Here is an 11,916-nt window from a genome sequence, read left to right on the forward strand (position 1 = left end):
CTGTATGTCCATCATGGATTTTGTCAACGGGTGTGGCCTGGATTGATCCACCGTGATCGAAACCACTGTTGGGCCCTGGGCGGCTGTTGAGTCGGGAAAAGATGGCGGATCCCAAGATGGCGGCCCGCACGGCACGCACGAGGCGGTGACGGAGTTGGAAATCAGATTCCCCCTGCAGACTTTGCTAAAATGCCCCTTTTTCTTACATTTGAAGCATGTAGCGTCCTTCGCTGGGCATCGTTGTCTGGGGTGCTTGGCCTGGCCGCAGAAGTAGCATTTCGGGCCTCAAGACATTGCTGCTGTAGTAGGACTCCTGGGTGAACTTCTGTGTGGGGACTCCGGCGGCGTAGAGCTGGTCTGAGACCTGGATGGGGAAGATGGCTGATTCCAAGATGGCGGCCCCCTCGGCGCGCACGAGGCGGTGAGGGCCGCATGAATAAGAGTCAGAGTTTCTCTGGGCCACGTCCAGCGATCGCGCAGTGGCCACTGCCTTTTTTAAGTCCAGGACCACCTCCTCCAGCAGTCTCTGCCGGATATAATTCAATTTGAGGCCCGTGATGAAGGAATCGCGGACCAATTCGTCAGAGTACGCGTTGGCCGTCACGGCCTTGCAGTTACAGTCCCGGACCAGGTCCTTTCGTCCATTGATTCCTCTGGTCGCTGCCTGCGTGTAGCCAGCAGATGTCTGGCGTACACTTCGTTTACTGGCCTCTGGTATTGGGCCTTCAGGATAGTGATGGCCTCCATGTAAGAGGTGGCGTCCCGGATGAACGAATAAATCCGATGACTTACGCGAGTAGTCAGTCGACTCAGTTTATCTACCTCGCTAGCGGATGAGGCCCCCGCGAAGGGTTCAAAGCATTTGAGCCAGTGTCCAAATTGATTTGATGCTTCAGCAGAATGTGGATCCAAGTCCAGACGCTCTGGTTTTAGGAGTCGATCCATCCTAGTATTCTTTAGTGATTAAAATTGATGGGCCTTCAATAACCACAAAACTAGAAGTTATAGACTTAAACAAGTTGGCTTTTAATCACTAAGATCAGAGCTAACATCTCAACACGCCGACTGGTTCACAGGAATGAGTCATACAGATCCTGGGATCTTTATGTAAGAGAAGTCAGGGGCGGAGCCAAGAGCCAAGACCTGGAACCTGCCAGGTTAGTCGGGAAAGAGGAAGTGAAACTATACACAGTGGGGGAGGGTAATATACATGAGTGCAAAACGAATACAGGACCAAGACAAACAGATTTCATTACAATACAAAGATAGGTGGGGAAGCAAATTGTGTGGAGGACGCAAAGGATCTCCAAAGGCAAAAATCTGGCAGATGGAAAATGCAAGGTTATCCACTTTGGTAGGAAAAATAAAAAAGCAAATTATTATTTAAATGGGGAGAGATTACAAAATGCTGAGGTAAAGAGGGATCTGGGGGTCCTTGTACATGCATCACAAAGTAATTAGGAAGGCAAATGGAGTGTTGGCCTTTATTGCAAAGGGAATGGAGTATAAAAGTAGGGAAACCCTGTTACAACTGTACAGGGCGTTGGTGAGACCACACCTGGAGTACTGCGTATAGTTTTGGTCTCCTTATTTAAGGAAGGATATACTTGCATTGGAGTCAGTTCAGAGAAGGTTCACGAGGTTGATTCCTGGGATGAAGGGGTTGTCTTATGAAGAAAGGTTGAGCAGGTTGGGCCTATGCTCATTGGAGTTTAGAAGAATGAGAGGGGATCTTATTGAAACATAAGATTCTGAAGGGGCTTGACAGGGTAGATGCAGAGAGGATGTTTCCCCTCGTGGGGGAATCTAGAACTAGGGGGCATAGTTTCAGAATAAGGGGGCACCCATTTAAATTGGAAATGAGGAGGAATTTCCTCTCTGAAGGTCATGGATCTTTGGAATTCTCTTCCCCAGAGAGCTGCGGAGGCTGGGTCATTGAATATATTTAAGGTGCAGATAGACAGATTTTTGAAAGGTAAGGGAGTCAAGGGTTATGGGGAGCGGGCAGGGAAGTGGAGTCGAGGCCAAGATCAGATCAACCATGATCTTATTGAATGGCGGAGCAGGCTCCAGGGGCCAAATTACCTACTCCTGCTCCTACATCTTATGTTCTTATGACTGTTAAATTAAAACCAGCCAAGTATGTTAAAAGAAAGTCTTGCATTTCTATAGCGCCTTTCAGAATGTCCCAAAGTGCTTTACAGCCAATGAAGTACTTTTTGAAGTGCAGTCACTGTTGTAACGTAGGGAACACAGCAGCCAATTGTGCACAGCAAGCTCCCACAAACAGCAACGTGATAATGACCGGATAATAGTGATGTTAATTGAGGGTTAAATATTGTCCACAACACTGGGGAGAACGCCCCTGCTCCTCTTCAAAATAGTGGCCATGTGATCTTTTACATCCAGCTGAGGGAGCAGACGGGGCCTCGGTTTAACGTCTCATCCGAAAGACGGCACCTCAGACAGTGCAGCACTCCCTCAGCACTGCAGTGGAGCGTCAGCCCAGATTTTTGCGCTCAAATCTCTGGAGTGGGACATGAACCCACAACCTTCTGACACACAGGCGAGGGTGCTACCCACAGAGTCACGGCTGTTGGACAATGCCTTTTCTTTTTTCCACATAATCGTACAACAGATTCCGAATGGAATTCTAGTTTAAATGTTGTTTTCCTGGATCCTTAGGGTACTGTTTTAAAAATATTTTGGGGCAGAAATTCATGTGGTTTGCGCCACAAGATGGCGCTAAAATGCCATTGAGAACTTGAACGTCACCTGACGCTGGTTCCAGTGCCGCACGTCATATCAGTGTTTCCGGTAGCGCTGCCGCTGAACGCGATCGCCGGGGACCTCGCGGCGACGCCCGATCTCCCAACTTCATTACAGCCAATGTACTTACGGGCTGGAGAAAACGACGACAGCTTCAGGTGGCGGGCAGCAGCAGGAAGACGGCTCCAGCAATGATATCTAAAGGGATCATCACCAAGCACTCGCATCCTGACAGGTTTTTGAAGTTTGAATGGCTGGGTCCTCCTTCATACTACTGGAAAAGTTTTTTCAAGGTTTATTCATTTCAAGGTTCTTTGGCATCAGGGAATGTTGTGGCAAGTACGAAACTCCATTAATTATTTCTGAAAAGCTCCAACCTACAACACTTGCTGAAAAGTCATGGGGGGCTGTACTGGCAGTGGACCTCGCAGGCCAGGATCTACGACGGAGGGAGCGCAGGCAGCGAGGTAATCGACCTTCCGGATGGGCTGTCCACGACCGGCTCATCAGACTCCGATTCACATGAATGAAACCCCAGATCCCCGTAGCTCACCACATCCCCATCATACAATTCTTGTCTCATGCCATTATCACAGCGTCCTCCTGGACGCAAAGGTGAAATGAGACCACAAAATATTCCAAACACAATTAATAAATGTATCTGTAAACATATCACATGAATTCTAATAACTAATGACCGCGGTGCCTGCCATAGTTGAATAGCTGTCATTGTGTGCAAGGTGAGGTGTGGGTGTGAGTGTTGCTAGGTAGAGATTGTTGGTGGCTGAGTGCTGGGGGGTGTGGTGCATTGAGCAGTGTGTGAAGCTTGTGGTACAGATGGTGGTATGTAGTATTTGTTGAAGCCTTCACTCACCCTGACCACCCGTGAGCGCTTGCTAAACTTCTTCCTGCACTGTGTGTCAGTCCTGGGGCCACAGTGCTGCCCGTGACGTGGCGTGGCGTGCCACCTCCCTCCCCATAGTCCGGCAGACCTGTGGCGAGGGCCTCCTGCCAGTTGGCGGGTGCAGCACCGCCCACTTTCTCGCCATTGCTAAAACCAATGTCTCCAAAGCTTCATTGGAAAACCTCCAGGCTCACTCTGTGGGGCGGCGATCTGCCTTCAGGATTTGTAAGTAAGTGCTCCTTCTCCTTGTCCTTCTTATGGTTGTTGAGTCAGCTGCACACCCAACAATGCTGAGAATGGGGTGCTGCAGCATCAATGAACCTCCCCTTTAAGTAGTGAAAAAAGCCGGTGGCAATCATTACTTGCGTTTAGACTGCTCCCAATATTGGTCCATCTTTTCAGTGTAACACCAATGAGCTTGGATTTTTAGACGAGAATCATGACTGCAATCATTTTAATGAGGAGGACGAATTTTGCGTGCAGCCTAGACGATTTTCAACTGGCGCTACTTAACCATTTTTAATCTAAACAATGCCCATTTTTTGGCTAGAATGTATTTCTAGCCCATAGTTACAAAGTAAAGTATTTACAGCACAAAAACAGGCCATTTGGCCCAACTGTTCTATGCCGGTGTTTATTCTCCACACGAGCCTCATCTCACCCCTCTTCCTCCGACCCCCTCAACATATCCCTCTATTCCTCTCTCCCTCATGTGTTTATCCAGCTTTCCCTTGAATGCATCTATGCTATTCGGCTCAACCACACCTTGTGGTAGCAAGTTACACATTCTAACCTTGGATAAATACTTGAAAAGGAGACATTTGCAGGGCTACGGGGGAAAGAGCAGGGGAGAGTGGGACTAATCAGTTGGTTCTTTCAAAGAGCCGGCACAGGCACGAGGGGCCGAATGGCCTCCTGCTGTGCTGTATATGACACTATAACAGCTGGGTCTCTTTCCGGCTCCAATTTTGTTCGGAATCCTATACACGTGCTTGCCAGTGTCCCGACCACGTGCGTAACACGACGTTAATCTACGTTAGATCCAAGTGCCAGACCCGCCCACACTCCTCCATGTTGTTGAAATCTGACTGTAGTCGCTCAATCTAATCTCCGTTCCTGACGCCCCCCCTCACAAATTTTTGTATCGTCTGCGAACGTACGGACAGTTCCCCCAACACCTTCAACCACCGAACTGTTGTAGAACTTAAGTGATCCAAAAATATAATTTTTTAAAATTCGTTCCTGGGATGTGGGCGTTGCTGGCAAGGCCAGCATTTATTGCCCATCCTTAGTTGCCCCTGAGAAGGGAGTGTTTGATGGGACAGTGTAGAGGGAGCTTTACTCTGTATCTAACCCGTGCTGTACCTGCCCTGGGAATGTTTGATGGGACAGTGTAGAGGGAGCTTTACTCTGTATCTAACCCGTGCTGTACCTGCCCTGGGAGTGTTTGATGGGACAGTGTAGAGGAAGCTTTACTCTGTATCTAACCCGTGCTGTACCTGCCCTGGGAGTGTTGGATGGGACAGTGTAGAGGGAGCTTTACTCTGTATCTAACCCGTGCTGTACCTGCCCTGGGAGTGTTTGATGGGACAGTGTAGAGGGAGCTTTACTCTGTATCTAACCCGTGCTGTACCTGCCCTGGGAGTGCTTGATGGGACAGTGTAGAGGGAGCTTTACTCTGTATCTAACCCGTGCTGTACCTGCCCTGGGAGTGTTTGATGGGACAGTGTAGAGGGAGCTTTACTCTGTATCTAACCTGTGCTGTACCTGTCCTGGGAGTGTTTGATGGGGCAGTGAAGAGGGAGATTTACTCTGTATCTAACCCGTGCTGTACCTGCCCTGGGAGTGTTTGATGGGACAGTGTTGAGGGAGCTTTACTCTGTATCTAACCCGTGCTGTATGTGCCCTGGGAGTGTTTGATGGGGCAGTGCAGAGGGAGTTTTACTCTGTATCTAACCCGTGCTGTACCTGCCCTGGGAGTGTTTGATGGGACAGTGTAGAGGGAGCTTTACTCTGTATCTAACCCATGCTGTACCTGCCCTGGGAGTGTTTGATGGGGCGGTGTAGAGGGAGCTTTACTCTGTATCTAACCCGTGCTGTACCTGCCCTGGGAGTGCTTGATGGGACAGTGTAGAGGGAGCTTTACTCTGTATCTAACCCGTGCTGTACCTGCCCTGGGAGTGTTTGATGGGACAGTGTAGAGGGAGCTTTACTCTGTATCTAACCCGTGCTGTACCTGCCCTGGGGTGTTTGATGGGACAGTGCAGAGGGAGCTTTACTCTGTATCTAACCTGTGCTGTACCTGTTCTGGGAGTGTTTGATGGGGCAGTGAAGAGGGAGATTTACTCTGTATCTAACCCGTGCTGTACCTGCCCTGGGAGTGTTTGATGGGACAGTGTTGAGGGAGCTTTACTCTGTATCTAACCCGTGCTGTATGTGCCCTGGGAGTGTTTGATGGGGCAGTGTAGAGGGAGTTTTACTCTGTATCTAACCCGTGCTGTACCTGCCCTGGGAGTGTTTGATGGGACAGTGTAGAGGGAGCTTTACTCTGTATCTAACCCATGCTGTACCTGCCCTGGGAGTGTTTGATGGGGCGGTGTAGAGGGAGCTTTACTCTGTATCTAACCCGTGCTGTACCTGCCCTGGGAGTGATTGATGGGCAGTGATGTGGGAGATTTACTCTGTATCTAACCTGTGCTGTACCTGCCCTGGGAGAGTTGGATGGGACTGAGGGAGCTTTACTCTCCAGGAATATGCCATCAATTCAGGTGGGTGGGGCTGCTGCGCAACTCAATACTGTACGGAAACCACAGCCACGACAACGTAACGACCCTCAGAAGGGCCAAAGTCCCTGTCTCCCCCTCGAGGGTACACAAGAGCCACTCTGTGAGAAAACTGCAACTGAGACCAGCAAAGACCCCAAGCAGCCACGCTCTCTCTACTCTCCAAACATATATCGCGTATTTCCGGCCTGTAATTCTAAACAGAGGGAGCTGCAAACCAGAGCCGACTGAAAGCCAGCCCGTACACCCAACGCCTGGGTGGGTTGTCACTCGGATTTCAGTGACGTGCGACGGTGGGTCGGTGACATTTTCAGACCGGAGGATGGGGGCGGGGAATTTCTCGACTTCCCGCACCAGCTGGGGAAAGAGTTTACAGGAAATCGAGCACGCCACCCGGAGGGAGCAGCCCAGAATTATCCCCACACGCTCTCCCCGACGGACGAATCTCCCTGTCGGGAGTGCCGGGCCGGTACTTTACCCTAATTATGTCAACAACAATGATCAGAAATATACACAGTACAATCGTGGACTTCCAAACTTGGATTGTATTCAGTGCAATGTAACACTAAAGAATGAAAGATCTTGCATTTTATACAACGCCTTTCACCACCTTAGGACGTCCCAAAGCGCTTTACAGCCAATGGAATACTTTGTGAAGTGTAGTCACTGTTGTAATGTGGGAAACGCGGCAGGCAATTTGGGCACAGCAAGCTCCCACAAACAGCAATGTGATAATGACCAGATAATTTGTTTTAGTGATGTTGGTTTAGGGATAAATATTGGGCCCAGGACACCGGGGAGAACTCCCCCTGCTCTTCTTCGAAATAGTGTCCGTGGGATCTTTTCCATCCACCTGAGAGAGAGCAGACGGGGCCTCGGTTTAACGCCTCATCCGAAAGACAGCACCTCCGACAGTGCAGCACTCCCTCAGCACTGGAACTAGGAGCGTCGGCCTGGATTTTTGTGATCAGGTCTCTGGAGCGCAACCGTCTGACTCCGAGGCGACGGTGCCGCCATCTGAGCCGTGACGGACGCTCCGGTGCACTACTGGTGGGTACAGGAAAGGCTCCATCAAACAGGGGCCCAATCCGAGAGGCGAGAAGCGAGCGATCCCGGTGGAGGAAAGGGCTGAGGAACTGGGAGACATCAACGGCAACACTCCAGCAGCCACTGGTCGAAAAATAAAGAGGATAAAATAAATACTTGGGGAGCGATTACTGAGCGAAAACACCCTTGGTCACAACACTCACCCGTACTTCCCTCGTGAGATTGCGGCATCGTTACCCCTCTTACGTTGCACGTAACAACTGAGACGGAAGCACAGCACATTTACAGAGTCACTAACGGGAAATAACACTGCATTTAACCCTTAAAACCCTAAAGCACTGCAAAAACACAACAGCTCAGTACATTACTTAACATCCAGGAGATGCTGCGATAGTCTTGAATGGACGAATGAGAGTGAAGAGCTTGTCCGGAACACATTGAACGGCCCTCGTGCCCCTCAACTGAAGGAGCGCGGAGCCACCGCGCTACTTGGGGACCGTGTGAAAGACCTTGATGTGAATGGCGGAGTTGTTCCTGGTGCGGGTCAGGGGCTCGCCCTCGTCCAGCTCGGGCTCCAGGTCGTCCACCAGCTCGACGGTGGAGGTGTTGGCCGCAATCTGCAGGGCCCCGAAGCTGCCGGCCTGGAGCTGCAGGGCGATGTTGATGGCCCGGTTGATGGCCAGCCCCAGGCCGTGGATGCAGATCTCGGCGAAGCAGCCGCTGTCCAGCATCTTCTGGCAGCGGGCCAGCTGGGCCTTGAAGTCCGTCTTCATGTTGACGTAGATGTCGTTCCGGCGCTTGGGGAGCTTGCGGGGCAGCCTCTTGCGCAGGGTGTACTCCACCTGGTCCATGTCCAGCGCCCCCTCCGGCACCGGTGCCAAGGGCTGGGCGGCAGCCGCCGCCACACGGTTTTCAGCCATGCTCGCTGGAACTAGACGAAGCAAAAACAGAGAGAAGTCTGAGTGAATGGTACTCGGAACGTAGTAACAGGAGGCGGCCATTTGAGTCTAGGACTAGGGGACATAGTCTAAAAATTAGAGCCAGACCTTTCAGGAGTGAAATTAGGAAACACTTCTACACACAAAGGGCGGTAGAAGTTTGGAACTCTCTTCCGCCAACGGCAATTGATGCTTGATCAATTGTTAATTTTAAATCGGAGATTGATAGATTTTTGTTAACTGAAGGTATTAAGGGATATGGGGCAAAGGCGGGTATATGGAGTTAGGTCGCAGATCAGCCACTGTAACAGGACTAGACAGACTAAATGCAGGAAGGATGTTCCCGATGGCGGGGGAGTCCAGAACCAGGGGTCACAGTCTAAAGATAAGGGGTAAGCCATTTAGGACTGAGATGAGGAGGAATTTCTTAACCCAGAGAGTGGTGAACCTGTGGAATTCTCTACCACAGAGGGCAGTGGAGGCCAGTTCATTAAATATATTCAAGGAGTTGGATATATTTCTTAAGGCTAAAGGGATCAAGGGGTATGGGGAGAAAGCAGGGACAGGGTACTGAATTTGGATGATCAGCCATGATCTCATTGAATGGCGGAGCAGGCTCGAGGGGCCGAATGGCCTACTCCTGCTCCTATCTTCTATGTTTCTATGTGTGAAGGTGTTGGGGTGTGGCAGGAGTTAAGGACACTGTGCGGGGGGAGGGGAGTGGGGTCTCAGGGCAATTAAGGGTACTGTGCAGGTGGGGAGTTAAGGATACTGTGGGCGATGGTGCTGATGTGATACTGAGCGAAAGAGCCGAGGTCCAAGGTTTGGTGCCAGGTCTGTTTTCAGCTGATCTGCAACAGGACTTCTGGGTGGATGGGGAGGGGGGCAAGGGCCTCAGCGCCCCTGGGCAGAATTAGGGTCATTGCTACTAGCCTCAGGACCTCTGGGCAGGGAGGAAGGGGGTAGAAGTCAGCCAAGGGCTTGCCGCTCCCGACTGTCATCCTTACTGGAAAATGCACAAAGATGTCAGGGTGAGGACGTCAAGGGTGGTGGGGCAGGCTTGGCTGTGATGCCTTCCACGGGGAAGAGTCGGTGCTCACCACCCAGACTCCCAATGCCCTCCCAGGTCAAAGAGCCGGACCTCACCACAAACCCGGCACACCACAGACTCATGATGCCTTCCCCGGCCAAACAGCCGGCGCTCATCGCCCACTGAATTGTGATGCCGTCCACGGAGGAACAGCCAGTGCTCACCACCACAGACTGGTGATGCCTCTCACTGCCGAACAGCAGGTCCTCAGCACCCACTGAATTTTGATGCCTTCCACGTCCCAACAGCCGGTGTTCACCACCACAGACTGGTGATGCTTCACACTGCAGAATAGCCGGTGCTCACCACCCACACACACACAGAATTGTGACGCCGCCCACGGCCGACCAGCCGGTGCTCACCACCCCACAGAATTGTGATCCAGCCTTCAGCCGTGGGGACATTCAGGAGGAGGGTACTGAGGGTGAAATACAAAAGACTCGGGTTCCCCTCGACCCCCCCGGGCCCGGCCCCCGATGCCCCCCGCACCTCTCAGGCTCCCGCCGCTGGCCTTCCGTTCACCCACCGGGCATGCGCCGAGACCTCAACAAAATGGCGGCGACCCCGCGACCGTGCGCGCCACACAAACCAACGAGGGTCAGCGGCGCGCCAAGAGAGCACCGGGTCCGCCCGCACTCCTGCCGCCAGCAGGGAGAGCTGCGCATTGCTTTCAGGAGACTGAGGCACAATTTTCAAGATTTCAGGGCCTGCCCTCCTCATTTAAAAATGTGAGAGGTCACACAACACCAGGTTATAGTCCAACAGCTTTATTTGAAATCACAAGCTTTCGGCGCAGCAGCGCTCCCAAAGCTTGTGATTTCAAATAAAGCTGTTGGACTATAACCTGGTGTTGTGTGACCTCTCACATTTGTCCACCCCAGTCCAACACCGGCATCTCCACATCATGGCTCATTTAAAAAGTATTTGGATATGTACTTGAAGTGCCATGACCTACAGGGCTAGGGACCAATAGCTGGAAAGTGGGAGGTGCTGCCAAAGAAGCCTTGGCGAGTTGCTGCAGTGCAATAAGGTTTTGGTGGCAATGTGTGTCAGTGCAGTCGAGGTGAAAATAAACAACAATTGGCCGTGCAAGCCCGAGTCCTTGTTGCTTATTTTGAAATATACGAAGACATCATAGAAATTTACGGCCGGTGGTGGAGGGAGTGAATGTTGAAGGTGGTGGATGGGGTGCCAATCAAGCGGGCTGCTTTGTCCTGGATGGTGTCGAGCTTCTCGAGTGTTGTTGGAGCTGCACTCATCCAGGCAAGTGGAGAGTATTCCGTCACACTCCTGCCTTGTGCATTGTAGATGGTGGAAAGGCTTTGGGGAGTCAGGAGGTGAGACACTCGCCGCGGAATACCCAGTCTCTGGCCTGCTCTTGTAGCCACAATATTTATGTGGCTGACCAATTTCTGGTCAATGGTGACCCCCCCCCAGGATGTTGATGGTGGGGGATTCGGCGATGGTAATGCCGTTGAATGTCATGGGAAGGGGGTTAGACTCACTCTTGTTGGAAATGGCCTTTATTGCAAGAGGGTTGGAATACAAGAGTAAGGAAGTCTTGTGACAATCGTACACAGCTTTGATGAGACAACACCTGGAGTACTGGACACTGTTTTGGTCTCTTTATCTGAGGAAGGACATACAGGAAACTCTCGATTTACCGGCACCTAAATAACCGGAAATCTCTGTTAACCAGCAAAATTCAGGAGTAGGTTCAGGTAAGTTTTACTTCATATTAGTGGCAGTTCCTGGATCTGTGGCTGTGTAACCGGGGTTCCTGCACTTGTTGCTAAGCAACAGGGACGCTTGGTCTGTGGCCGGAGTTCCTGCACATGTTGCTAAGCAACAGGGAAGCCTGAATTTGTTGCTGCGTACAGAGCTCTCGTACCTTTTAACTATACGTCTCTGTAATCCGGACTTTTTGATAAACCGGCACCACGCCGGTCCCATCGGTGCCAGATAATAAAGAGTTTCCTGTACTTGCCTTAGAGGCAGTGCAACGAAGGTTCACTAGTTGATCCCTGGGATGAGAGGGTTGTCCTATGAGGAGAGATTGAGTAGAATGGGCCTATACTCTCTGGAGTTTAGAAGAATGAGAGGTGATCTCATTGAAGCATAGAAGATTCTGAAGGGAATTAACAGGATGGATTCTGAGAGAATGTTTCCCCTGGCTGGAGAGTCTAGAACTAGGGGGCATAGTCTCAGGATAAGGGGTCGGCCATTTAAGACTGAGATGGGGAGGAATTTCTTCACTCAGAGGGTGGTGAATCTTTGGAATTCTCTACCCCAGAGGGCTGTGGATGCTCAGTCGTTGAGTATATTCAAGGCTGAGATTGATAGATTTTTGGATTCTCGAGGAATCAAGGGATATAGGGATCGGGC

General features: G+C 51.1%; 1 protein-coding gene across 7 annotated transcripts; it reads right to left on the reverse strand.

The window, feature by feature from the left end:
• Window positions 1-6,983: 6,983 nt before the first annotated feature.
• On the reverse strand, window positions 6,984-10,149 carry pop7 (POP7 homolog, ribonuclease P/MRP subunit). 7 transcript variants are annotated; one of them, XM_085977327.1, is made up of 2 exons: window positions 10,058-10,149; window positions 6,984-8,434 (listed from the first exon to the last, which is right to left on the reverse strand). In XM_085977327.1, exons 1-2 carry the CDS (start codon window positions 10,062-10,064, stop codon window positions 7,989-7,991), a joined length of 453 nt encoding a protein of 150 aa, XP_085833453.1. In that variant the 5' UTR covers window positions 10,065-10,149; the 3' UTR covers window positions 6,984-7,988. The 7 variants fall into 7 exon arrangements, with proteins under 7 accessions (XP_085833453.1, XP_085833454.1, XP_085833455.1 ...); XM_085977328.1 differs by having other exon boundaries at window positions 10,021-10,121; XM_085977329.1 differs by lacking the exon at window positions 10,058-10,149 and adding an exon at window positions 9,894-9,996.
• Window positions 10,150-11,916: the final 1,767 nt, after the last annotated feature.

This window comes from Somniosus microcephalus, unplaced genomic scaffold, assembly GCF_052327205.1.
Source record: "Somniosus microcephalus isolate GS21.2 unplaced genomic scaffold, FLI_Smic_1.0 unresolved_chr4, whole genome shotgun sequence".
Taxonomy (NCBI): domain Eukaryota; kingdom Metazoa; phylum Chordata; class Chondrichthyes; order Squaliformes; family Somniosidae; genus Somniosus; species Somniosus microcephalus.